Source organism: Poromitra crassiceps (genome assembly GCF_964638095.1).
Source record: "Poromitra crassiceps genome assembly, chromosome: 1".
Classification (NCBI taxonomy): domain Eukaryota; kingdom Metazoa; phylum Chordata; class Actinopteri; order Beryciformes; family Melamphaidae; genus Poromitra; species Poromitra crassiceps.
Window position 1 is genome coordinate 87,816,124 of NC_139623.1, and position 27,539 is coordinate 87,843,662.

The 27,539-nt window shown below is 43.7% G+C and overlaps 1 protein-coding gene across 7 annotated transcripts in view; it reads right to left on the reverse strand.

Moving 5' to 3' along the window:
- Positions 1-27,539, reverse strand: part of picalma (phosphatidylinositol binding clathrin assembly protein a) — a 77,708-nt gene that overhangs the window by 2,913 nt on the left and 47,256 nt on the right. For 2 of the 7 annotated variants that reach the window (XM_083660063.1, XM_083660066.1), the window contains 7 exons: positions 25,995-26,153; positions 22,667-22,777; positions 17,275-17,406; positions 16,758-16,788; positions 16,566-16,665; positions 4,994-5,053; positions 2,972-3,073 (listed from right to left, as the gene is read on the reverse strand). In XM_083660063.1, the coding sequence (XP_083516189.1) occupies positions 2,972-3,073; positions 4,994-5,053; positions 16,566-16,665; positions 16,758-16,788; positions 17,275-17,406; positions 22,667-22,777; positions 25,995-26,153 (695 nt within the window). The remainder of the gene's footprint in view (positions 1-2,971; positions 3,074-4,993; positions 5,054-16,565; positions 16,666-16,757; positions 16,789-17,274; positions 17,407-22,666; positions 22,778-25,994; positions 26,154-27,539) is intronic. The other 5 variants (XM_083660065.1, XM_083660064.1, XM_083660069.1 and 2 more) reach the window with 5 other exon arrangements.

Genomic DNA, 27,539 nt, shown 5'->3' on the forward strand with positions numbered 1-27,539 from the left:
GAGGGACTAGAGGTTGGGGCCAACTGATTTAGACAGGACAGATGAGAGGCAGGAGGGATACAGGAGAGAAGTGGAGAGCCGATGGTGAGAGATGAGCTCAGAGAAAAGCATCTGAGCAGACAAAGATACTCTGTCCTGTCAGTAATGCACAGAAAGACAAATGTATCTATGACCTGGCATTTGACAATATCATCATGGATTTCCAGCGTTCCCACCTGATGTAAAATTCCATATCCTTCCCCCATGACTTTCTGTAACTTAGTCAGAGCATTTCCATGACCTAAAACTTTTCTTCCTTCCTGGTTTTTATTAATGTAGTTTTTCTCAAGGGTTAAACAGATTGTTTCCCTCTACAGCTGGGGTTGCTGTGGAGAGAAAAGCACCTAATACAATGATTGTATGTTGAAAACTAAAGTCGGAATGTAGTATGGAACTAATGTTCCATACTACACCCGGGAGCAGTATGGGTTAGCGCCCCAGCCTGTCTTTTCTGTGAGGAAGAAGCCCAACAAATCCACGAGAGGCCTTTTAGGAGGGCCATTCAAGCCGCAAGTGGAGCCTGCAGTACCACCACGGCCCAAGAAACATCATACCGGAATGAAATGTTGGGAGCGGGGGAGTCTGGTGCAACGTCCTGGACCTGGTGAGACGTAGGAGGAGCCCAGACAGGGGGCAACCCACAGAGCCAAGTAACCTCCATGTGCCAGAGCCTCCCAGTCCGGGCAGAGTAGTTCCGGAGGAGCAGATTGAGTGGCCCTGTCTTTCCCTAAGAGGGCTGACCGTGGGTAGCTACCGGGACGTAAGTCGGGGCTTGATCAAATAATAATAATAATAATAATAACTTTAATTTATATAGCACCTTTCATAAAACCCAAGGTCGCTTCACAAGAGTGGGATACAGATAGGGGAGAGAGGGGGAGGAAAAAACAAACAAAACAAACAACAGGGATGGTTGAACTAAACTGAACTAACTAATGTGGAAAGGCCATGGAAAAGAGGGTGTGTTTTGAAACGGTTCAGGGTCGGGGCATTACGGATTTCGGCAGGGAGAGCATTCCAGAGGGGGGGGGGGGGCAGCCACGCTGAAGGCTCTGTCCCCAAAGGTTTTGAGTCTGGTACAGGGGATGGATAACAGTCCTGCGTCTGAAGACCGCAGGTTCCGGGATGGAAAAGGAGGTCGGACAGGTATTGGGGGGCAAGTGCGTGAAGGGATTTGTACTTCCTGGCTGGGTCACCTGGGCGAGGGTGTATGATGTTGCAGTACCCGAAACATCCTATGACCCCAGGGTACATCACTGATGATACATCCCAGTTGCATCCATTTGATGTTTTTTTTCTCTATTGGAATCTTTGTCACAGTAGAACAATAAACAAACCTGGCTTCCATGGTGTTTTGTAATGTTAACAATGGTGTTCATTCAAGTGACAGAGTCTGTAGGTTTACAGAACTAAGCATCTCGCACGCTACGTGCACTCGATTCCTAGGCTTTCCCGCCCTGCAGCTCACATACACTCGCCTGTCCTATTGGCACGGGCGCAGTATATCCCTCTCTCCCCCTCTCCTTCAGTCTCTCCCCCTCTCTCTCTCTCCCTCAGTCTCTCTTGTGTGTGTGTGTGTGTCACAATGATGTCACAATACCTATGTATGACATCATCAGTGATGGTATGACATCAGTGATGTCACTATGACATGGGTTGCCTCAATTGCTCAAGTGACATCACTGATGACATCCGTGATTTATGACATCACTGATGACATCATCAGTGGGAGAAAAATGTAAACAGAGAACAGAGAAACAATGCCCACATGCTCCCTTTTATAATAAGGATGCAGAGATAATGAAAAATGGGCGATGCTTCCGAGACAAATTTGGTTGTGGGCATTCTGCTTCCCTTCGCCATATCCCAAATCTCTGTGAGATCAGCTTTTCTGCTGTTCCCTCTGAAACAACACTGAGCTTGACTTGAGAGTGGCAGTATCAAGCCTGCAACCCTGTTTTGAAGGGGGGAAATGTGCAGTGCAAAACAGGCTCATTGCAGCCACTAATACAGTGACATTCGGTAAGACTTGAGCTCTCACAAATTGACTTGCACGTCTTTCTTGCCAAATATCTGCATTTGCCCCCCCCAGATTTAACTTTATTGTTAGAGTTCTAGGAAAGTGTTTGAACATTTTATTTTTATTTACCTTTTTAAAAGCACACAGGCTGATGGCGCAATCTAGTGACAAATGTTACAAAAAGTGGTTTGATAAAGTAGCTGCTTTTTTATTTGCACAAGATAAATTACGTAAAGAAAGCTGACAGGAAACTATTAGGGTTTCTGGCCTACCTTGACGAGGTGACGGGGTGACGGGTGATTTGCCCGGCCGGTCTCTCTCCCTTGTGTGGGATCCCACGCATATATATATACTGGACTGGTCTGGACTGGTCTGCATTTATATAGCGCTTTTATCCAAAGCGCTTTACAATGTGCCTACATTCACCCATTCACACACCGAAGGCGGCAAGCTGCCACGCAGGGTGCTAGCACAGCCATCGGGAGCAATTTGGGGTTCAGTGTCTTGCCCAAGGACACTTCGACATGCGGACTGGAGGAGCCGGGGATCGAACCACCGACCTTCTGATTAGTGGACGACCTGCTCTACCTCCTGAGCCACAGCCGGTATATATATATATATATATATATATTTCTTTATTTTAATATATAAGCTCTGTACGTAACTGGTGGCACTGTGTTGTAATTTTGGAGTATGTATGTTTTTTCTTTCTTTCTTTTCCTGTATCTGAGTTTGTTCGTTTTTCTGTGTTCTGAAATTTTTTAATTGCAAAATAAAATATTTAAAAGAAAGAAAGAAAGGTGACAGGAATGGTCATGATCTTGATGTTATTTCAATACAGTTAAACTTGGCCCATTTTGTTGGGGGTGGGGGGCATGGAAATCTTTCTTCCTAGAGGCAGACAAACAATACCTGTGCACCAGGAGAGGGGCCGAAGGGGTTGGCAGGCCTCATCACCGGCTGGGTGTACATCATAGTGGGCTGTGTCATCATCATGGAGCCCATATGAGGAGGCTGAGACAGAAAACAACACAAACCACAACAGATGACGGATGAACTTACAGCTACGTTGTTTACACTTGGTTTTAAAATGCATGCTGGGCTCTTGGATCACAAGTGGACAGCGCTACATACAAGTGTAATTGACCACCAAGACGCATTGTGATCCAATCACTCAAACCATTACCATGGTGGTTTGGAATGCATTTGTCCACATATCTTTTGTAGTGTCAATGCATCCTGATGCATCCTCAGGAAGCATTGAAGGACCGGCTGCGTTTGTGTCACTTCCATGCATTTAGGCAGAAATAGCCTGGACTTTAAAAATAATAATAATCTGTGTGCATTTTCAGCAGCAGTCAGTTATCAACACAAACAGCTAAACAATCTCTCGACGAGTCTCAAGCATCACACAAGTTGCACAAGGCATTGATCATCATTTGGCACGGCGGCCGGCATTTTTAGTAGGCTAAGTAACTTACCATTTTGTGGTGAATTCTGGCTATGCAAATTGCAATGGGGTGATTAACTAACTTTTGATTCAACCGTGTTGAAAAGAAACACGCCTTTAACATTGTTTCTTCACGATTGTAAACGTACCTTTTTAGCAGCTGGTCCGAAAAATGAAAGGATTTTTGGCTGCCTTTTCATCTTTACTTGTTATACTGGGAGAAAAAAAAACATATTTGGATGCTGAAAAAGCCAGTAGCTAGTTAAGTTAAGGTGGAATGTTTCCTTCTTCCTTCAAGCCACGAGTTGATACCATGTGAATCATTCAGCCCACCTTAAATATAGTTAAGGTGGAATGTTTCCTTCTTCCTTCAAGCCGCGAGTTGATGCCGTGTGAATAATTCAGCCCACCTTAAATATAGGACGAACAACAACTTTGCCCAGTTTAACTCGTTGTATTGGCTCCACATGCACACACACAGTGACACACACAAAATACCCCTTGGAGAAGTATGGGAACGCCATTCCCCCGCGCACTACACCTATGGTTATGTGCTAAGTTGTGTAGAACACCATGTTTGTCCAGCACTACCTCTAGTTACCACTTCCCATGATATAAACACATGGTGGCACTGAGGCATCTGAGCCACCATGTCCTGTGATGTATTTGTAGTGTCACTGATGCTGCATTACTCAGTTCTGCTCCAAGATCTGGATTTATTTAGGGCAACTAGTATAAATGCTATACTATCCAAATACATGCAATGTTTTCAGCACTTCCCTACAATGTGCTTAGTAAAATACAGAAATCTTGCATTGATTGATTGATATTAAAAACTGACACATGTCGCTTCACAATTGAACGACAGGGTTCCCACACCTTCTTAAACATCAAATCGGACTTTTCAAAGACGCAACATGGCATAGTTTGACATAATGTATCAAGGTTAATCACTGTTACAACACTGAGAATTTTTATGAGAACTAGCAGGTTTGACAGAAAGCAAGGGTTGAATTTGTTAACACTTCTCAACTGTGCTGTGATAAACCTATTAAAAAAATCTAAATAACTTAAAATGTTATTCTTGCACAAAATATATAAATTCAAGCACTTTCAATGAGCCATGTCTATTTTCAAAAACTTTCAAGAACTTATTTTTTTCTCTCTCAAATTCACAAATGTTCAAGGATTTCAATGACCCATGGGAGGAGGATACAACTATGGCAATTCCTTAAAACAAATAACTGTATACCAAAGTTCACAAGGACAGAGGCGGCTGGAAAGGCCTTGTTGGCGGCCTATGCCCCAGGAGGGCTAGTAGCAATAAGTAAGTACAAGTAAAGCTCATAATACAAGAGGGCTAGTAGCCATAAGTAAGTAACATTCATAATACAGAATGGGTAGTAGTAGCCAATAAGTTCATAATACATCATGGTATCTTTAGAGTGGCTGTTTGAAGAGACGGTAGCAGGCAGCTGACTTACCATTGCATATGCCATCGTGCCCGTCGGTGTGGTGGCAGGGAAGGCCATGACAGATGGTGCCTGAGGTGACACAAGAAAACATGATGTTTGTACAGAATCAGGCCACAGCGATCCTCCATCCACACACACAAACCATACATTCTTAATCAACCAAGGAAATGTATTCCTGTCAATTTAAGTTGTGATTCGCCGGTTTTTGCTCATTCAACTACAGCAACTAACATAAACCTTTTAAAACCTCTTCTGGAACATGGCAGGCTGAAGGCTCCAGAGAGTATCCTCGTGATACGCTTTAGATGACTTGCTGCTCCTTGTTGCTGCTTCAATCAACTATACTATTGCAGACTGTGAGCAAATGAGAATTTGAGAATGAGGGCAAGGTTGGACTGACACAGGGTTTTGAATACTGATACCAACACTTTTTGGATTGAATCTGCTTATTATCCGACATTTTGTGGCAATATTTAATATTACTTAAAATTAACCAACTTTTCTGCCCCCCCCCCCCCCCCAAGCCTACATGAGAGAGGGGTGAAGGCAGAGAGAGAGAGAGACTATGTGAGTCCTGTAGGGAGAAGCTGTTACTGGCAGGTGCAGACCTCCTTGTAGAGAGATGGGAGAGAGAGACGACTTTCTTTCTGTGGAGGGCTACTCGCTTCTCCAACTGCACGTATCCCCTGCAGTGATAACAAACCCAGATTTGTCTCACACAGTCAGTCCTCGCGGGAAGGATACGTTTCATTAACTATTCAGTCGTTTGGCGAGGGAGGCGCAAGTGACTCAGACGTTGACGGCAGTGCCAAAAAAATGGCAGCTTTCATCACAGGGGGCACTTGTTTTGCTCGCACCGAGAGCTCTCCTTCAGGATTCCTCCTCGTCGACAAGGTTTGGTTTGTTCGAGGGGGCGGCTCACTCAGCGTTCCTGAGACGATAAATCATTAGGTGATACGCCTTGTGTTGGCATGGCATTAGGGATTATCCTTTAATGGGGATCTACGGGTGATGAACGCTGTGATGGAGCACGTCTGCTTCCTTCAGGTGAATGCCTCCGGGCGTTCTTCATCCACGCAGAATGCTCATCGCCTTTTGATCACCGGCTGACATTCTGGCTACATCATCAGCATGCTTTTCACCCTGTTCACAAGCACAGAGTCTAGTAACCTGCTGGGACTGTCAGGTTTATTCTTAGAAGCTCTTTGTAGACATCTTATTGAAGTTGGAGTTCATCTTAGACTTACTGAAAAGAAAGAAAATAGATCTCTGAAGGAAGAACTTAAATTAAAAAAGACTAAACAGAATGAGGCAGGAAAGATGGGAAAGAGCATTGAGAGTGGTGAATCAGTTCCTGAGCCCAGCAGAACACCAACATATAGCATTACCACGATCTTAGTTAACATGTTCCTGGGCCCAGCAGAACTAGCCTAGGTAAACCCAGCCCCCACGTGATCTGCTCTCATTGTTCCCAGTCACTAGGGTCTAGCGGTCGAGCCATTCAAATCGATTTCTGGGGCGATTGAAAGACCCGCGCAGACCGCAGCCAATGAGTGACGGCGTGACTGCCAACATCAGTCCTGCCGTGATCGGCCAATCAGAGAGTGCGTCTTTGTCAATGACGTGTAACAGCTGCAGCGGCTTAGCACTACCTAGCCATTAGCTTTTTGTCTTTCCAAAGCATAGCTCCCGAGCTAGCTACTAGCTGGCTAGCTATATGGCTATGCAACTACGTTGAGGAAATTCAAGTGAAAACAGCTGTTGAGGTTGAGGTCTGTTGATCAAAATAACACCTAGCGTTATCGAAATCGGATTTTAGCGGACCATACAAGCCGGGGCTTCAGAGCTGATCACCTGGACACATTTTACGGCGAAATTATCTTATAAACTTGTCTGTGCTGCTCTGTGGTGATCAGCTAATGTCTTCATAGCATTGTGATTATGATTTAATGCATTATGGAAGATAAACGCTGGTTTAACATAATTAAAATAATTCCCTACCAAACATGTAAAGTGACGCTTCTGGGCAGTAGACCATTTGGGCATAACATTATGTAATGTGACATGACATCACCACATTTCAATAAATATAACGTTTTTGCACATTTGAATGCTGCTGGTCGTTTGTTTAATGCTGTATATATTGGATATTTAAAACTGATACACAACACAATTGTGTTGAGGTAATTCCGCAAAGCTCAGTTAAAAATATAACATGTAACACTTGACACAATCAAATCTAACTTTTTCACAGCAATACACAGTCCAGTAGTACGGTGGGCTAATTGTTTGAATTATATCGAAATATATTTGCATGGTGTAGCATGTAATGCAGATACTGTAGCTAGATACTCTGACACAGAAAGGCAGACAAGCTAGCAGCAGGGATCTTGTCACACTGATTCCAGATAAACTCGTCTGTCTAGCCAGCTATACAATATTACTGTAGCCTACATAATACCACAAGCTAAATGCAGCATATGCCAATGTAAGGCTGGGTAGCATTAGCTAACGTCATCCAGGCTATACAGTAATAGGCTATTATAAAGTTATGAAACGCTGATTCAAACGTTACAATAATAAGACACAATAGGAGCCAGTTACCCTACTGTAGCTAGAGAGAGTAATTTCAGACCACCAGATATCACCATGTTTAATTTCAATAAATATAAAGCCTTCATTGATTGAAGCAGACTGTTGGTCGGTTAAGTTTCTCTGTCATGTGCTCTGCTCCAACCTTCAGTTCGTAGTTTTAGGTGACGGGCCGAAGGCTGCTATCTGCTTTAGTTTTTGAGATGATCGAAAGATCAAAGTGAAAAGAATGTTCTAAATGCATCAGCTAGAAAAATATAGCCTATCCCTATATGATGAGATTAATTAGATTGGTGAAAGTTTGTCCAGAAAGATATAATTTTCTCTCTCCTGCTACAGGTAGGATGATGCACATAAATATAGCCTACATTATGTAAAGTCATTGCATAAACGTGTTTTTATTTTAAAACTAAAATGTGAAGTAGAGCCAATTTATTGGAGCGGACATCACAGTAGGAGATGACAGTAGAAGCGCGTTACAGCTGTCACTTACCTAAATCACGTTAAATCGACGAGGGGTATATATAGACCCAGGATTACATATATATGTTTCACATAGGGTGGTGTTTTCATTTCGATGTTTTATTTGGTCCAATATTGAAATGTTATACAATTGCAGGTTGTGTTACCATTACACAAAATTGAGATCTACTGTACCTTCATATCTATTTCGGCTCATTTGGTTGCTATTTAGTAGCGAAATGGAGTAGCACAATGAATGCTGGGAGGAAGTGAACAACAACAAACCATAACAAACGCATCACAGAATGAAGCCTAAGCTGGTAAGTCTGTTAAGATAATGTTTAGCGAATATAATTCATAATCGTTTTAATAATAATAATAATAATTCTAGGCAATGAAGACAAAACCCAAGACTGTGTTACAGTAGGCTAAGTGTATCTTGTCCTGTAATTGACCAGACTAGACAGAGGTTGAAGTACAAGAGATAACATTTATTACAAAAGTTTACATCATCTGCAGATCACCAGTTACTCATGTCAATATTTTACCCTAAAATGTTTTAGCATTGATTTTAAAAGAATTGCAAAGAATAACAGTTTTATGTTCTCATGTAGGATGTGTTTTGGAGAGCATTGATAAGGACTACTACCGGTTATGCATTGTCATTTATGCTGTGATGGTAAATAAAAGCCACTGATGTAAATGTCCCCATTTATTACAGGTAAAACCAAACATGAAACTATACTAACAAGTACTGTACATAAAATGTAATTGTTGCACAATTGCAGTTTTATAAAATTTAATGATATGTCCAGGTGATCCATATAGTCAGGGTCCCTACACATCTCCAATTGAAAAAATTCCAGAGCTTGATTTGTTTTGAAGGTTTTGTCTGGTACTATTCAATATGATTTATGCAGATAAGACAGCGTGTCCCTGATAACTAGATCATATCACTGTATAGATGATGACTGTTCTTCACAGCCACAAATATCTCTCCAGATCTGCGGCCATCTGCAGCAGGGATCGAGGTTTGGGTCCGTGTAGACAGTTGTCCTGTTCCTCTTTCATTCCCTGACCACCGTCACAGGAGTCATTGGCAGAGGCGATGTTCTCTCTTCTTGGAAGCTCTAATAATATAAAACGTAGTAGTTACTGTATGTTACACGTGGCTAACGCTAGCTTGACATGTTTTTCTAGAATTCATTAGATCGTTAAATGCTCCCGTAATCTAGCTAACGTTACCTCGCTAACCCACTACAGCGGATGAGGAAAAGTCAGTCATTTATCGAATGTCTTTCTTACCAAACACAATTACGCTAGTTTCTGAGATAATATATAGTGTGGCATATACCTGTGAATAACATATTCTTACCTGGAAATCACACATCGATCCGTAGGCCAGCTCTGAGTCTGTTTACATTTCTGGCGGAGGGGCTGCATGGTTGTAGCCATTGCGTGCTAGCAGTACTGAAATTAAAAGTGTTAGCTCCTGTGCTAACAACAAAGGTCGCAGAGTGATGACGCCATCTGTTGCACTGCGCATGTGCTCTGTGTGCTAAGCTGGTTGGCTGATGGAGTGGTCTATCAAGGGAGGTACACCCGCCCCTCCCCGACGGCAGAAACCGGTTTGAATGGCTCGTTCGCCAGACCCTAGTGACTGAGAGCAGGTCACGTGGGGGATGGGTTTACCCAGGCTACAGCAGAACAGCCACATACAACATTACGGTACTATGATCTTAGTTAACATGTTCATGAGCCCAGCAGAACAGCCACATATAGCATTACTACGATCTTAGTTAACATGTTCCTGAGCCCAGCAGAACACCCACATATATCATTACTACAATCTTAGTTAACATGTTCCTGAGCCCAGCAGAACACCCACATATATCATTACTACAATCTTAGTTAACATGTTCCTGAGCCCAGCAGAACAGCCACATATAGCATTATACTATGATCTTAGTTAACATGTTCCTGAGCACAGCACAACACCCACATAATTACTATGATCTTAGTTAACATGTTCCTGAGCCCAGCAGAATACCCACATATAGCATTACTACGATCTTAGTTAACATGTTCCTGAGCCCAGCAGAACACCCATATCATTACTACAATGTTACTACAAGTGAATGGATCACTCTTTCCTGTGGCCTACCACAAGGGACAATTTTGGGTCCACTATTCTTCCTTGCTAAAATAAATGGTGCCTCATTATCAGCAAGAGCGGAAAGGTGGAAGTTTGTGGATGATTTAAATCTATTAGAGGTTAGAAAGATAAAGGAACCCAGCATCATGCAAAATGATCTGGATGAGCTATCAGCCTGGACAGAGGCAAACAGGATGAAACTGAACCCCCTTAAGTGCAAAGTACTCAATGTCTGCTTTGCAAAGAAGCCACCCCCCCTGCCCGACTTGAGGATTGGTGCTGCTGTGTTAGAGAGCGTGCCAGCCACTAAGCTCCTTGGGTTGTGGGTGCAGGCAGACTTAAGATGGGACATGCAGGTGAATGCAACTGCAAAAAAAGCAAATCATCGCATGTTCATCCTAAAGAGACTGCAAAAGTTTGGCATCCCAACAGATGATCTGAAGACACTGTATACAACGTACATCCGCCCAGTATTGGAGTATGCGGCGGTCGTGTGGCACTTCAGCATAACCAGCAAACAGAACCAGGCCCTAGAAAGAGTCCAAAAAAGGGCACTCATGATCATCCTGGGTTCTGACTACAGATCCTACTCTGAGGCCTGCCAGACCCTCAACATCCAACCTCTGCAGAAGAGACGAGAGGAGCTGTGCCTGAACTTTGCACTCAAACTCCAAAGTTCCACAGATTTCTCAAGCTGGCTCCCACCAACGTGCGCTGAGAGAGAAGGAGCAAGGACAAGACCAGGAGCACGGCTGAGAGTGTAAAACAGTGTAAAGTGTAAAACAGAGCGCTACAAAAAGAGTCCTATACCTTCCATGGTCAGATTGCTGAATGGACACAAATAAGAGCAATCCTGTGTTACTGTCTTTACTGTGCTTTTTAGATATTTTTAGATATTGAACAAATTCTAATATTAAAGGTCCCATTCCGTGCAAAAGCTGTTTTTACTTGTAAATGCATATACTGCTATCAGCCCTCCCTGTAATGAGTGGTCACAAGCTCAGAACTGCCACAGTTGGATTTGTCCCTATACAGCTCTCTCAAGCAGTCTCCTCCAAGCCACACCCCCAAATGCTTCGTTTGCCCAGACGGGGGATCGGGACGTCACGAGCTTCCTCACGCATACTGCGCGGGTCTCTCTCACACAAGCTATCTGCACCAATTTGTCTATAGCCACAAAATTAACACTTCTAGCTGGAGCGACGCCAACTGTACGTGATCCAGCAACTGCAGAGGTGCATTCGGTAAGTCTAGGCATTTTGAGATGTCCTCTTTAGCGTAGTAACCGTTAAGTTAACGATAACTCGCAACCTAGCGTGCTGGTCCACAGACGCTAATCTGATTGGCCTGGGGCGGGCTCTCCCTCAGCGGCCGGCCAATGGGAACTGTTAGTTCTGAATATATTATAGAAACAGTCCGTTCTTGGGAAGCGACGAGATGAGGAAGTGAGAACTCCGTCACAACAAACGGGGTTGCTATATTTTCGACAAATTAATCCAGAATCATGTTTTATGGACCAGAGACACACGTTTTTAAGAGGTTACAGCTGCACGAATTGGGACCTTTAATATGTATTGTGCACTGCAATTCAGTTTGCTCATTTTAAACTGCCAGAGTGCATTTTAATGACACATGTATTTAAATGTGTAAATAAAGGACATATATATTATACAATCTTAGTTAACATGTTCCTGAGTCCAGCAGAACACCCATATCATTACTACGATCTTAGTTAACATGTTCCTGGGCCCAGCAGAACACCCACATATATCATTACTACGATCTTAGTTAACATGTTCCTGGGCCCAGCAGAACACCCACATATAGCATTACTATGATCTTAGTTAACATGTTTCTGGGCCCAGCAGAACACCCATATCATTACTACGATCTTAGTTAACATGTTCCTGAGCCCAGCAGAACACCCACATAATTACTATGATCTTAGTTAACATGTTCCTGAGCCCAGCAGAACACCCATATCATTACTACGATCTTAGTTAACATGTTCCTGAGTCCAGCAGAACACCCATATCATTACTATGATCGTAGTTAACATGTTCCTCGGCCCAGCAGAACACCCACATATATCATTACTACGATCTTAGTTAACATGTTCCTGGGCCCAGCAGAACAGCCACATATATCATTACTACGATCTTAGTTAACATGTTCCTGAGCCCAGCAGAACAGCCACATATATCATTACTACGATCTTAGTTAACATGTTCCTGGGCCCAGCAGAACACCCACATATAGCATTACTACGATCTTAGTTAACATGTTCCTGGGCCCAGCAGAACACCCACATATAGCATTACTACGATCTTAGTTAACATGTTCCTGGGCCCAGCAGAACACCCATATCATTACTATGATCTTAGTTAACATGTTCCTGAGCCTAGCAGAACACCCACATATATCATTACTATGATCTTAGTTAACATGTTCCTGGGCCCAGCAGAACACCCACATATAGCATTACTACAATCTTAGTTAACATGTTCCTGAGCCCAGCAGAACACCCACATATAGCATTACTACGATCTTAGTTAACATGTTCCTGAGCCCAGCAGAACACCCACATATAGCATTACTACGATCTTAGTTAACATGTTCCTGAGCCCAGCAGAACACCCACATATATCATTACTATGATCTTAGTTAACATTTTCATGAGTCCAGCAGAACACCCACATATATCATTACTACAATCTTAGTTAACATGTTCCTGAGCCCAGCAGAACACCCACATATAGCATTACTACGATCTTAGTTAACATGTTCCTGAGCCCAGCAGAACACCCACATATATCATTACTATGATCTTAGTTAACATGTTCATGAGCCCAGCAGAACACCCATATCATTACTACGATCTTAATTAAAATGTTCCTGAGCCCAGCAGAACAGCCACATATATCATTACTACGATCTTAGTTAACATGTTCCTGGGCCCAGCAGAACACCCACATATAGCATTACTACGATCTTAGTTAACATGTTCCTGAGCCCAGCAGAACACCCACATATATCATTACTACGATCTTAGTTAACATGTTCCTGAGCCCAGCAGAATACCCACATATATCATTACTACGATCTTAGTTAACATGTTCCTGAGCCCAGCAGAACAGCCACATATAGCATTACTACAATCTTAGTTAACATGTTCCTGAGCCCAGCAGAACACCCACATATAGCATTACTACGATCTTAGTTAACATGTTCCTGAGCCCAGCAGAACACCCACATATAGCATTACTACGATCTTAGTTAACATGTTCCTGAGCCCAGCAGAACACCCACATATAGCATTACTATGATCTTAATTAACGTTAAAAACTTTTCCATAACATCATAATACTGAATCTGAGACGTCTCTTTTGCTCGCTTGTTTTTAGATCATATCAAATCTAACACAGAATCTAAACTAACCACTTTATCTTATTACGTCCACATTTTTCCCTTTCAATTCTGTCCTCCATCATGATTGGAATTAAACCATGGATGCTCATGACGAGTTAATTAACAGATGTTACATTGGCTCTCGGTTACACTGCCATGTCATAGGCAGACACAAGAGTTTGTGACCGAAATCAAAGGCCTTCAGTCCCCACACTCACTCAACACCTTGCACTGGCACTTCAGTATGACAGGAATGCTGGGGAAAGCTGGACTGGGCCTTTCTAATGAGCTGGGGAAAGCTGGACAGGGCGTTTCTTAAAGGAATGAGCTGGGGAAAGCTGGACTGGGCGTTTCTTAAAGGAATGAGCTGGGGAAAGCTGGACTGTGTGTTTCTTAAAAAGAATGAGCTGGGGAAAGCTGGACTGGGCGTTTCTTAAAAAGAATGAGCTGGGGAAAGCTGGACAGGGCGTTTCTTAAAAGAATGAGCTGGGGAAAGCTGGACTGGGCGTTTCTTAAAAAGAATGAGCTGGGGAAAGCTGGACAGGGCGTTTCTTAAAAGAATGAGCTGGGGAAAGCTGGACTGGGCGTTTCTTAAAAAGAATGAGCTGGGGAAAGCTGGACAGGGCGTTTCTTAAAAGAATGAGCTGGGGAAAGCTGGACTGGGCGTTTCTTAAAGGAACGAGCTGGGGAAAGCTGGACTGGGCGTTTCTTAAAAAGAATGAGCTGGGGAAAGCTGGACTGGGCGTTTCTTAAAGGAATGAGCTGGGGAAAGCTGGACTGGGCGTTTCTTAAAGGAATGAGCTGGGGAAAGCTGGACTGGGCGTTTCTTAAAGGAATGAGCTGGGGAAAGCTGGACTGTGTGTTTCTTAAAAAGAATGAGCTGGGGAAAGCTGGACTGGGCGTTTCTTAAAAAGAATGAGCTGGGGAAAGCTGGACTGGGCGTTTCTTAAAGGAATGAGCTGGGGAAAGCTGGACTGGGCGTTTCTTAAAAAGAACGAGCTGAGGAAAGCTGGACTGTGTGTTTCTTAAAAAGAATGAGCTGGGGAAAGCTGGACTGTGTGTTTCTTAAAAAGAATGAGCTGGGGAAAGCTGGACTGGGCGTTTCTTAAAAAGAATGAGCTGGGGAAAGCTGGACTGGGCGTTTCTTAAAGGAATGAGCTGGGGAAAGCTGGACTGGGCGTTTCTTAAAGGAATGAGCTGGGGAAAGCTGGACTGGGCGTTTCTTAAAAAGAATGAGCTGGGGAAAGCTGGACTGGGCGTTTCTTAAAAAGAATGAGCTGGGGAAAGCTGGACTGTGTGTTTCTTAAAAAGAATGAGCTGGGGAAAGCTGGACTGGGCGTTTCTTAAAAAGAATGAGCTGGGGAAAGCTGGACTGGGCGTTTCTTAAAAAGAATGAGCTGGGGAAAGCTGGACTGTGTGTTTCTTAACTCATTCATGGCCAAAGACGTCTTTAACGTGTTATCAGGAATGTGCCTCCCAGCCAAAGACGTGTTTGACGTGTTTTTGTTTTTATTAGTGCAGCGCGTAGTTCAAAGACTTCCCCAGCCTGTGACATGGTATCAGGTCCCTGGCCTCAAAGTCAAGCCGACAACACGTGAACAAACACATACCGCAGCTGTTGTTTTGAAATTGAGCAGGAGGAAAGAACAGAAAACGGAGAAACGCCATTGAAACGCCCCTCGGCGCGCTGCACGAGCTGGTCGCCTTGCTGCAGGGCAGCGGACATGGATCAGTTGTTCGCGGTAGTCAAACCCGTGACCAACATGATCGATCCTGGTCCCTGGACCCCGTTCCTGTGTGCCAGCCCGAAAGAGACGAGACGGAGTCACAACTTTGTGAGGAGGAGAACAGCAGCCTCGCCACAGAAATTGCTTTCACACAGAGCCAAGCAGCACGGCCACTTTCCATGTGAGGGCGAGGAAGACTGGACTCCAATGCGACAGGACCCGGATGATCTCGCGGTAAGGAGTGTGTGTGTGTGTGTGTGTGAGAGAGAGACTACACTGATCTCTGCATTCTATGATCGTATAGTTTACTGAGACACTAGTACACTACACTGTCTCTGTACTAAATGTGATTATATAGTTTACTGAGGATATGTTGCTTTTATTTCAGATGAGGAGCCGATTGTGAGCCCACATCTCAGAATGAGGTCAGGACGGTCATTTAGGTCTGCTAAATGACGAAATGTAATGTAAAGAGACACACATGGGCCCCGCGCACACACACACACACATTCACACTCACTCACACTGAGTAAACTGTATTGTTGAATGTAAAAAAAGCACTTCATGTATATATATATATATATATATATATATTTTTTGTCATTTGTGTCATAACGAATAATATTTACATGTCTGATGTCAATACAGTTCAAAATAAAAGAATTGAGAGCGAGTTCTGCCTGAGATAGTGTCCTTTACAAAAATGCAATTTTCTGCAATTTCTCTTCTCAGAGAGACCTTTTTGGTGAAAACAGGGTGTATATAAATGGCTATAAGTAGAGTACAGAACATGCTAAAAGCTCACTTTCTTTTTTCTGGTGAACCCAGAGATGTACATCTTCATTTTGAGGTATTGCAAATCACTTTGGTGCTAATAGATAATTTACTGTGGGTCTTGAAAGATGACCAACAATTATGAAAATCTTTGGCCTGTGCTAAATATTGGCAGTCCTAAACTGGCCATGAATGAGTTAAAGGAATGAGCTGAGGAAAGCTGGACTGGGCGTTTCTTAAAGGAACGAGCTGAGGAAAGCTGGACTGGGCGTTTTTCGCATGGCGTTCTGTATGTTTGGCCCCGGAGAACGATTACACAATGGAATAGACACAAACATTAGAAGAATCATATGGAGCAAAACAAACATGTTTATGTTAATGTCAACAGACAATAGGTATCTGCTTTCAGAGGCATTTTGCTGGCTGAGGGATACATTCAGATAGCTTTTAAATGTAGCCTCACCATGCTTGCAGGGTTCCAGGTAGTAGATGGAGCCATCTTGGGTTGCCAGTTGGTTCCACCAGTCAGCTTCTTCTCACCGGGCTGACACCAATGAATATCGCTGCACAGGTCAAGTAACGTTAGTGGCGTTTAGCATGCAGCACCACTGGGCTCAAGTCACAAATTCCATGTTATCTGAGTTAATGCACTTACTTCTTTGCAGTGCCGTTACCAATTCCCAAATCTAGCGGGGATAGAAGCCAAGTAAGGAATGCACAGCCATGAGAAACACACAAAATCAACTGAATACGATAAATTAAAAATTCATATTTTCTTCATATTTTATCATTTGTTATACATTTTATATGGGTAATTTTGGCTATTGTCATACAGTTTTTTCCATGTATATATTTTCCATTCATTTTCTGTGTCTCCGTATGTTCTACTACTGTTATTTTACACACAGAGACACACTATACAGTAGATGCTGAAATTCAGATATTCATATACTTTTAATTTGTATATTTCTAATTCATACATTCAACTACTGTAATGTTAGTTACTATAGGTTTGATACTTGGATTCTTACCATTTGCTTTGCTGTATCCTATTATTAGCTATAGCACGTTTCATCTAATCCAATTAACCTGTTTGTCACAACTAGATATATTGTATTATGAATGGATAGGTTAGTTGCCACATTCACCAATAATCACTAAATAGCACTTACTGCCAACAAGATTGGCCAATGAGGAGTCAAGGTCATCGGACACCAGCTTGCTGGACTGTTGGGAGCTGAGGGTCAGGCCCTGATTGGGTGAGGAGGCCACTATCGGTTTGAGGATGCCACCTAAAACATCGTCTTAATAAAAAGGGGCAAGACGAAGGGAGGGGAAGGGAGGAGGGTGAAAGGTTGGGGGGGCGGGGCAGAACAGGTAAAGACGCAATACAACAGACAACAACAACACACACGACAAAACACACGACAATACACAGACAGAGAGATGGCACTCAGCGTGGACGAGGCAGGAAGCAGGGCTCAAAGAAAGGTGATCAGATCCAGACTGTGTGACAGAGGAGTGTGTGTCAAGTCAACTCACCCAGTCATGCATATGCCATGCAAAAAGCCACGGGCCCAGGGAGTGCGTTTCACCCCAGGACAGGAAGAGAGAACAACATGTGGTGAGATCATGAGCAGAAAACAGTGAGACACAAAGGGTGTAGACACAACGGTTAATGTTTGGGTTAGAGATCAAAAGGTGCTCAAAAATTCATAATCCTGTTACTTCAGGTCACAAAGCACACTGGCAGAACAGTGGCCTCTGAAGATTTCCCACCCAATCACACCTCATGGCACACAATGTGTGGAAATGATTTAATGTAATGTTAAAATGCTAGCACCTTTAAATCATTAAAGCATAGAACTCATTTAAAAGCTTCTGAGCAATTTTGAAGATCTTTTGTTTTTGGTATATAAATTAGAGCAACACACCCAGATTTGTTAAAGGTCCCACTTTATGCTACTATTTTTTAGCTGTTTTTAAAACATGTCTCGTGAGTCTTTCCAATGAGGTTATGAATTCTGTAAAAAAAAAAAAAAAAATCCAACCTGTGGCACTCATCTATCGGCTCTGTCTTTCCCCTCATTAGCAATGTGCCGTTTTGAGGGGGCGGGACATCTGATAAGATGATCTGTTAGGATAGATCCATCTTTGGTTCAGTTGACTATTTTCTGGACATTTGTTCATCTTACGCAGCTCTCTCAGACATCAGCTAGCTATAGACAACAAGGTTTGGTCTTCCACATTCAGTTGGCGGGGGAGTTTTCTGTTCCTGTACATGCTAATAATAACAACATTGTGATGGGGTGACAGTGACACAGCTAAAAAGCATTGATGATATTTAAGGTGATATTTTAGCTGCTGAGGTCGGTTATGCACTGAGCTGAGTGTAAAATGAATCTCATGCTAGGCCAATAAGGTACCTTTTAATGAAACAGCTCAACGAGAGTTGCAGATGTAAAAGGACAAACAATAAGCTATTTTGGTGAATCAGATGGAGAAAGGCAGGAAATTCTCCAAGTTATTAGTCATAGTGACAATATTGCTGCTTATGTCAAATGCTCACACAGAAAGTATTTCAGGAATTACAGCTTATTAGAAGCTGATCTGGCCTTAACCAATGGTAGTAACACCCATGGAACACACACACTACAATAAAAAGGCACTTTGTCTAAATAAACCGCACTGTACTGTACAACACCTGCCACTGATGTTTTTACATTCATCGAGCCATGCTGTCACAGCCCCAATGCGGATATGTTCCATGCACCTTTGCACTATATTGAAGTCTGAGCTGAAACATAAACCTGATAATACATTTCTCATTGGTAAGAAAGGAAAACCTTTGAGCTAGGGGATGGTGGCGGCATGTACAATAAAAACAATAAGGTTTGAAATGTATGGGGGGAAAAAATCACACCCAGGTGAGAAGGCCCACTTGATGATTGTGGGACATGACATCAGTCACATCACTCGATGATTGTGGAGTATGACATCATCAGTGGGTATGGCGTTTGCATGCTCAGCTGATGGATTGTGTTTGTTTACTAATAATATGACATCATCAGTCACCACTGGCCACCACTCGACACTGATCACCAGAACGGTGAAGCTGCTTCTATAACTGATTGTGGGGCATGACATCATCAGTGGGTATATGACATGACATCATTAGTCTGGACTGGGGAATTTGCATGCTCAGTTGATGGATTGTGTTTGATTTGATTTATTTATTTAGATGGGACAATGCAAAATTAATGAACACAATAACCATGGAACAGATAAAAACATCTGGAACATAATAAAAGTGTAAAAATCGCCGGATTTAGCACAAAGGCTAGTTTCCATCCGTTGTCCCCGATCCGTTGTTTGGTTACCAATGATGGACGGATGGATGGACAGTCACTGATATATAAGGACAGTCCGTGCCATAACGGACATCCTGTTCAATAACGGGTGGAAGTGTCCGTCTGTCTGTCTTTCCATTCAATGATTGTGTGGCATGATATCATCAGTCAGAACAGTGAAGTCGCTTCTATAAGTGACTTTGCGTGTCCTTCGGTCCATCCTTCCACTCAATGATTGTGGGGCATGATCTCATCAGTGGGTATGACATCAGTCGGGGGCGTTTGCATGCTCAGTTGATGGATTGTGTTTTTTACTATATTATCAGTCACCACTGGCTACCACGATGACAGACGGACACGCTGTGACTTAACGGACATCCTGTGCCATAACGGACACCCCATGCCTTAACGGACATCCCGTGCCTTAACGGACATACTATGTCATAACAGACGGAAGGACACACAAAGTCACTTATAGAAGCGGCGGGCACCACTTAAAAATAGCAAAACAAACAAACGACAGACTGGTATGACCTGTTGGTAAGGATATGGTAATGCAAACAAACAAGCATTCTCATTGAGACAACAGGAGGGTCTTCAAACACTACACCAAACATTACACTACACCACTACACCATTGTTGATGGGGTATTTCACAAGAAGCAGATTGAAAAAGCGAGATGACTATGAAGCATAAATATGCCAAGTCCCACCTTTTTAGCATGAAGGGTAGAGTTGCGCGATCTTGACTCTAGTACTACCTACTTTAGGCTATATTTAAACATGTTTCTGATGTCCGCAATGAGCCTCATTAATAACATCTACCGTAATTACAAGCCTGTTTGCCGCCGCTTGTCCTTTGATCTGCGTCTTATCTTGTCTCGTTTTCTTTTTCCAGTCTCGCTCTGCCTCGCCTGCTCACCATCGGCTCACATGTTGCCATAAAAGTAATGTTGATAAGATAAGATGCTAATAATGTTTTTTTTTTAATAATATTTTTTTCCCGATTTTTTTATCCCCCATTAGTGCCAATTAATTAATTTATCCTGGTTGCTACTCCACCCTCTGCCGATCTGGGGAGAGCCGAAAACTGGCTCCATGCTTCCTCCGAGACATAGGCAGTTAGCCAGCCGCTTCTTTTCACCTGACAGGGGAAGCTTCACCGGTAGGACATAGCACGTGGGAGGTTCACGCTATTCCAACCAGTTCCCCTCCCTCCGAACAGGCGCCCTTAACGACCAGAGGAGGAACCACATTAGCAACCAGGATATTGCATGTTTTGGTGAAGGGGGTTCCTATATGAAGGAACATGCAAACTCCACACTGAAAGGCCCTTTTGATGACCCCACCCGGGTGGTGGGCACTCGAGGACATGCGGACGGGCACGCATTCCTTCAGCGTTCACAGCGTCCCAGGTGGGAATCGAACCCAGGACCTTCGAGCTGTGAGGCGACAGCGCTTACCACTGCACCACCGTACCCCCCCAGATGCTAATAATGTTAAACTGAACATGAGATGCAGTGATATTGTCGCACCAAAGCACATAACATACACACGTAGCCTACAGACTTTTAAAAGTGAGCCAACCCCCCCTCTCTCCACACGACTTTCATCCCCACCGTCATCTCCGCAAACAAATCTCATGGCAGTTTAAATATAGCAAGCTGCACTATAGCAAGACTGTCTGAACAACGTGAGAATGATCTTCTAAACACATCGGCTACTAAAATATATTTCCCTGCATCTCATAGGCTACTGAGATTAGATCAGTAAAAAGTTTGATTGTTTTATTTTGATTGATTGATTTTTATTCAATGTGTCATGCGCTTGACAGTGCCCAGCCCTCATGGGCTAACAATACACACAAATGATACATTATACAGTACAACATACAGTACAACATACGCCATACTTTTATCATCCTCCCACAGCACTGCATGACAGGTAGGAAGATTAATTACAGCCTCGGGCTGGCAGCGGCGCAAAACTACGGTATAAGTTTTATTCATCGTCATTGTGCCTGCCTACATCACATATAACGTTACTCTTATGGAACTGAGCACAGAGTAGCCTAGTTTTGCATGCCAGGCGGCGCGGCATGTGGAGAATGAGAAAAAAAAGACGAGATGAGACAGATCAAAGGTCAAGCGTCAATGACAACAGATTTGGTTTGGCAAGTTGGCTAGGAGGACATCTATCTACTTTATGCATGACAGGTATTTAGAGAGCAGGGCGGGATGGCCGCCCTGCTCAATATCAGCATCGGCCATTGAAAAACCCATATCGGTTGACCCCTAATCAAGAATAAAACATTTATAACGATTTATGAATTACTTACTAATGTGTAGTAATGTTAGGCTGGTAAACCAGCCCGTCACGTGAACTCACATTTCATTTGGTTCTGCATGACGGTCTGGCCCCAACTCTTCACCCAGTCCTTAGCAGGGGCGGGCGTAGTTGCCTTGACAGACAACTCCTTCAGCCAATCAGCGTCGGATCCAGTCAAACCCAAATCCACTCGGGAGAATGGCAAAAACATGTTTTCCGCCGAGAAACTCTGCGGTTGCGGCGATACTCCTGTACTTGTTTAATTGTTGTTATTGAGTCTATTTCTGCAATATCTGCCCTTTATGGCTGTTTAAACTAGACAAACGCTGACATTACTCCTCGAGACGATCAGGCAAGGAGGCGGCCATTATTGTTATATTAGTGCAGTGCTAGTAGCATTCCTGATTGGCCAACTTGCGCTGTCAATCACAGCGCAGTCGCTGATTGGCTCTTCCTCTTCTGCTAAACACCCTCCCAGGCTTAAGGGCCAGACGCAGAACCAAATGAAATGTGAGTTCACGTGACGGGCTGGTTTACAAAGCTATAGTAATGTAGGAACAATGCTTAAATGATGCTTCATAGCGTGCATGTATTATAGTGTTATGATCCACTTTTAGAATCTGCTGACTGAGGCATGAATGCTTCATTTGCAATGAAGCATTCATGGTTCACATCAGCTACACATACACTCACAAACAGCTCAAAGTCCAGCACTTTGATTTTCCATAGACCCAAGACGAGCCAACAAACATGTGATTTGTGTCCCCAGGCCTTTAGGTGGCAGCAGAGTACATTACAAGGCCTGCTGGCTCCGCAAAGAGGGTTGGGAGACATTTGTGAGGATGGCATGTGTGTGTGTGTGTATGTGAGAGAGTGTGACACCTACCTGTGGAGTCCAGGTTGTTGGCATTGGTGTTGTTGCCAAAAACAGAGTCAAAGTCGACATTCAGGCCTCGGGCGTTTTGTGCCTGCTGGGGTGTCGGGGAGGCTGAAAACCCTAGTGAGGTGAAAAGTAAAATAAATTGTAAATCAGGAGCCCAACATTCATACTACAATTCCTCTCCATCCAACATAACAGTGGGGAAAAACACGTCAAAATTTCAATTGTTTTTTATTTATTTTGGGAAGGTTTTAAAAATCAACTGGCGATCCTACAACCAAGAACTTTAACCCTATTGTAGAAATCACAGGTCGTCACTCACTGTATCAACTCCAATGTTCAAAGGTTCAGTGCTATATAATGCTTCTCCAGGAGGTTTTCTGTTATCAAATGTACTGGTCTACCCTACTACCCAATTTCCCTCAACCTACCTTGTCTACTTTTAGTTCAGTTGGGTGTAGGTGAGTAACAGTGATAGCAGTAGCATAGTAACTCTTTCCAGTTAGGAATAAGTGAGAGTGGAGAGAACAGAGCTGTGGGCTGCCGTGCCCGGTTGTTCAAATTACAAATAGGCTGTTGAAAAATGGTGTTGTATTTCACATGCTACTGACAACACATCTGCAAAGACACAAGCTGTGGCTGCATTGCATTCTGGTCAATTGAAACTAGGGAAATTGGTATCTCTGCTTCTTCTAGTACAATTCTCCCTGTATGACTGTTGAATTTTGGTGCAAAATGGTGAGTCTATTAAGCCAAATTCTGACATTTATGCCTTCATTTGTTCTGTTATCTGCAGGAATAATAACAAGCACAGATATTATACAGGACAATGGCAGCTGCGTTCAATGCCACTAACTGCGGCAGAAAATGGACAGAATTGCTGACGGATAGATTTCTGTCCACTGGGCTGTTCGGAAACATCATAATCAGGGTTCAACCTATGTGTAATTAATTAATATTATTTAGGCTACATTAACAAGATAAATAGGGTTAAAGAAACAAGTCTGGAAACTGACATGATAAACACAGGGTTTCCCATTAACCCATTGATACCTGATGCAACATTTGCGTGTATATCCCTCATTTGTGTGTGTATCCCTTTAAGACGCGGTTTGCGGTCTTAAATGGATACACACACAAATGCTGCATCAGGTATCAATGGGTTAATGTATATTAAATTGCCCGTTCTCTCACACACACACACACACACACACACGGGCAGGCACTCAAATTAAAAAAGGGGGAGGGTCTGTGCAGGTTTACATCTTTGGTCAGCTTCAACTTTAGCGCTGGCATGTTTTCACTATAAATCATTATTTAAGTAGCCGTAAACATTGACAAACAAAGATTGTTATATTCAGCCATTTTCTTGCAGGTTTGAGATATATTTCGGTTTAAATTCAATAAAAATAATGAATTTAGATGGGCTGAATAGATTATGTGAATGCCTGAATCTAGTGTATATTTAATCAGTCTGCTAAAACAGCTAATGATGACCAATTACAGTTTAAAAATGTAATGAAGATCCGATTTGCCTGAACTCTGTCTCATCTGTCGGGGGTCTGAGGCATTTCTCTTTCGCCTCTCTGCTTTTCTGTTGCAGCTCAAGACTGTTCGTAGTCATCAAGTCATCAAAACAGGTTAGCCAGAAAATGGTCACGGAATTGAGGTTCTAGACCCTACTATATCCGTAAATCATTCTCTTGCTCTCTCTCGGGAGCACGCAGCTCCGCGTGACCGAGTTTATTCGGAGAAGAACATTGTTTGCACAGACAGTTGTACAGTCTGATGAAATGGGTAGTCTACACAACATAGAAGAGAGAAACTGAAACTGCCGATGCTATTGACTGTTGTGATCTGGAGGTGTGTTTGTTGCATGTCAGCAAGCGGCCGTTCGGGTGGCGTTGGCCATGTTTAAGCACCCTATTGGTCCGATGGTCCAACTCTGCCCCGCCGGGAAACAAGAGGCTGTCTCACCAAGCGACAGTAAGTCACATACGTAAGTTCTCCTGGACTGAGTGAATGACTCACCTGACAATGCTTACTCTTGACCACGGCTGCCATGGTCGAAAGCAAGCTGGTCAATGACAAATGCAGGGTTTACCACCAGAAAGAGTGTGTTTTCCACATTTTCCAGTAAGACCTATACGGCGTGGCTCAACCTGGACTTCTTCTGTTGTACCTACCTCTGAATAGACCAGCTACAGCAGGGGGCTCAGATTGGAAGAGAGGGGTGGTAGAGTAAGGAGTTGGCCCACAGAAGGAGTCTGACAGACAGACAGACAGGAAGAACAGCAGCCAGGCAAAGTACCAGACCGACAGACCGAAAGAGACAGACAGACAGACAAAGAAAGGGGGTGGGGGGGAAAGGGAGACAATTAGGAAGATACAAGAGCAGAAAAACATATGGCAGTAAAAGAGCAGCTGTAGGAAAGGCTTTTCAAGGAAGAAAACAAATCCAGATCGGGATTCACACAGGACAGAGGGGAGGGAGCCAGCACTCATCACACAGCCACACTACAGGTCAAACTAATAAGGGCACACCACAACTAGTGTCTACAAAACAGTGCAGGTTCTGGGGAGAAGGGAAGGGCCACATAAACATAATACATAATTACATTGTAGGCCTGGTCAGGAAATAACAGCATGTAAATTCAGCTCTACTCATGACAATTCACAAATGTTACACAACATTTTGCACACAGACGCTGCTCTAATGCCAGGAATCTATAAGCCAGCCAGCTGCCCACGTCAGTACCTGTGATTAAATGCTCTATCTGCACTGCAGTATCAAGATCAGAAGCCATGGAAGAGCTTGATTCAAAAAAGGGATTGTAATGATCTGGAGGAAAACAAAAATGTTGCTGATAAAGAATAGCACCAAAGGGCTCTAGCCTTTCTAATACAAACAGAAAGACATAAAGCAAATAAAAAGATTAGACAGCCTAAATCAAAGAATGTCAAGAGCTGAGAAAATAAATAGTGTGAACTTAGCCTTATCGCGTAAGGAAAGTATTTGTAGAAGGGCAGCATGCCAAATCTTAGATGACTGTGAGAAAAGTGTCAAAAACTGTTCTGGCCACCAACCTAAAACTGCAGTCTCCATTCATTGCCTCCCTGCTTTCAAATAAACTCATATATACGCCATATAGAATCAATTGAGAGCCAATGCCTAACCTATGGCCAGTTTTAAATCACACCTGCACAAACCAGGATGAACTTATGTGACTTGTTACGTTAGCGTCACACAGAAAAGTAAAAAATGACATTATGGGGATAGAAAAAATAAATATAGACTAAAAAGGAAAGAGAAGATGTGGCCAAACAGTCCCACCGAACACTTCGTGGCTGGGTGTCCGAGTCCGAGAGCATAGGCTACCAGCGTCCGAGGACGCGGCGGACAGCTGGACAGCATCGACAACAGGCAGTGTGAGGAAAGGGTTTGAATTTGGAATGGATTCCTCCACAGCTTCTGCAGCAGATGTGAAGGGATCTGAGTGGGCAGAGGGAGAGGACAGGTGGAGGAAGAGACACAACACAGAGATCATGGTGGAGAGGACCGGTGGATGAAGAGACATAACACAGAGATCATGGTGGAGAGGACAGGTGGAGGAAGAGACAGAACACAGAGATCATGGTGGAGAGGACCGGTGGATGAAGAGACAGAACACAGAGATCATGGTGGAGAGGACAGGTGGAGGAAGAGACAGAACACAGATCATGGTGGAGAGGACAGGTGGGGGAAGAGACAGAACACAGAGATCATGGTGGAGAGGACAGGTGGAGGAAGAGACAGAACACAGAGATCATGGTGGAGAGGACAGGTGGAGGAAGAGACAGAACACAGAGATCATGGTGGAGAGGACAGGTGGAGGAAGAGACAGAACACAGAGATCATGGTGGAGAGGACAGATGGAGGAAGGTACCGAACACAGATCATGGTGGAGAGGACAGATGGAGGAAGAGACAGAACACAGAGATCATGGTGGAGAGGACAGGTGGAGGAAGAGACAGAACACAGAGATCATGGTGGAGAGGACAGGTGGATGAAGAGACAGAACACAGAGATCATGGTGGAGAGGACAGATGGAGGAAGGTACCGAACACAGATCATGGTGGAGAGGACAGGTGGGGGAAGAGACAGAACACAGAGATCATGGTGGAGAGGACAGGTGGGGGAAGAGAGAACAGAGAGATCATGGTGGAGAGGACAGGTGGAGGAAGAGACAGACCACAGATCATGGTGGAGAGGACAGATGGGGGAAGAGACAGAACACAGAGATCATGGTGGAGAGGACAGGTGGAGGAAGAGACAGAACACAGATCATGGTGGAGAGGACAGGTGGAGGAAGAGAGAATACAAAGAGATCATGGTGGAGAAGACAGGTGGAGGAAGAGACAGAACACAGAGATCACGATGGAGAGGACAGGTGGAGGAAGAGACAGAACACAGAGATCACGGTGGAGAGGACAGGTGGAGGAAGAGACAGAACACAGAGATCACGGTGGAGAGGACAGGTGGAGGAAGAGACAGAACACAGAGATCATGGTGGAGAGGACAGGTGGAGGAAGAGACAGAACACAGAGATCATGGTGGAGAGGACAGGTGGATGAAGAGACAGAACACAGAGATCATGGTGGAGAGGACAGGTGGAGGAAGAGACAAAACACAGATCATGGTGGAGAGGACAAGTGGAGGAAGAGACAGAACACAGAGATCATGGTGGAGAGAACAGGTGGATGAAGAGACAGAACACAGAGATCATGGTGGAGAGGACAGGTGGAGGAAGAGACAGAACACAGATCATGGTGGAGAGGACAGGTGGATGAAGAGACAGAACACAGAGATCATGGTGGAGAGGACAGGTGGAGGAAGAGA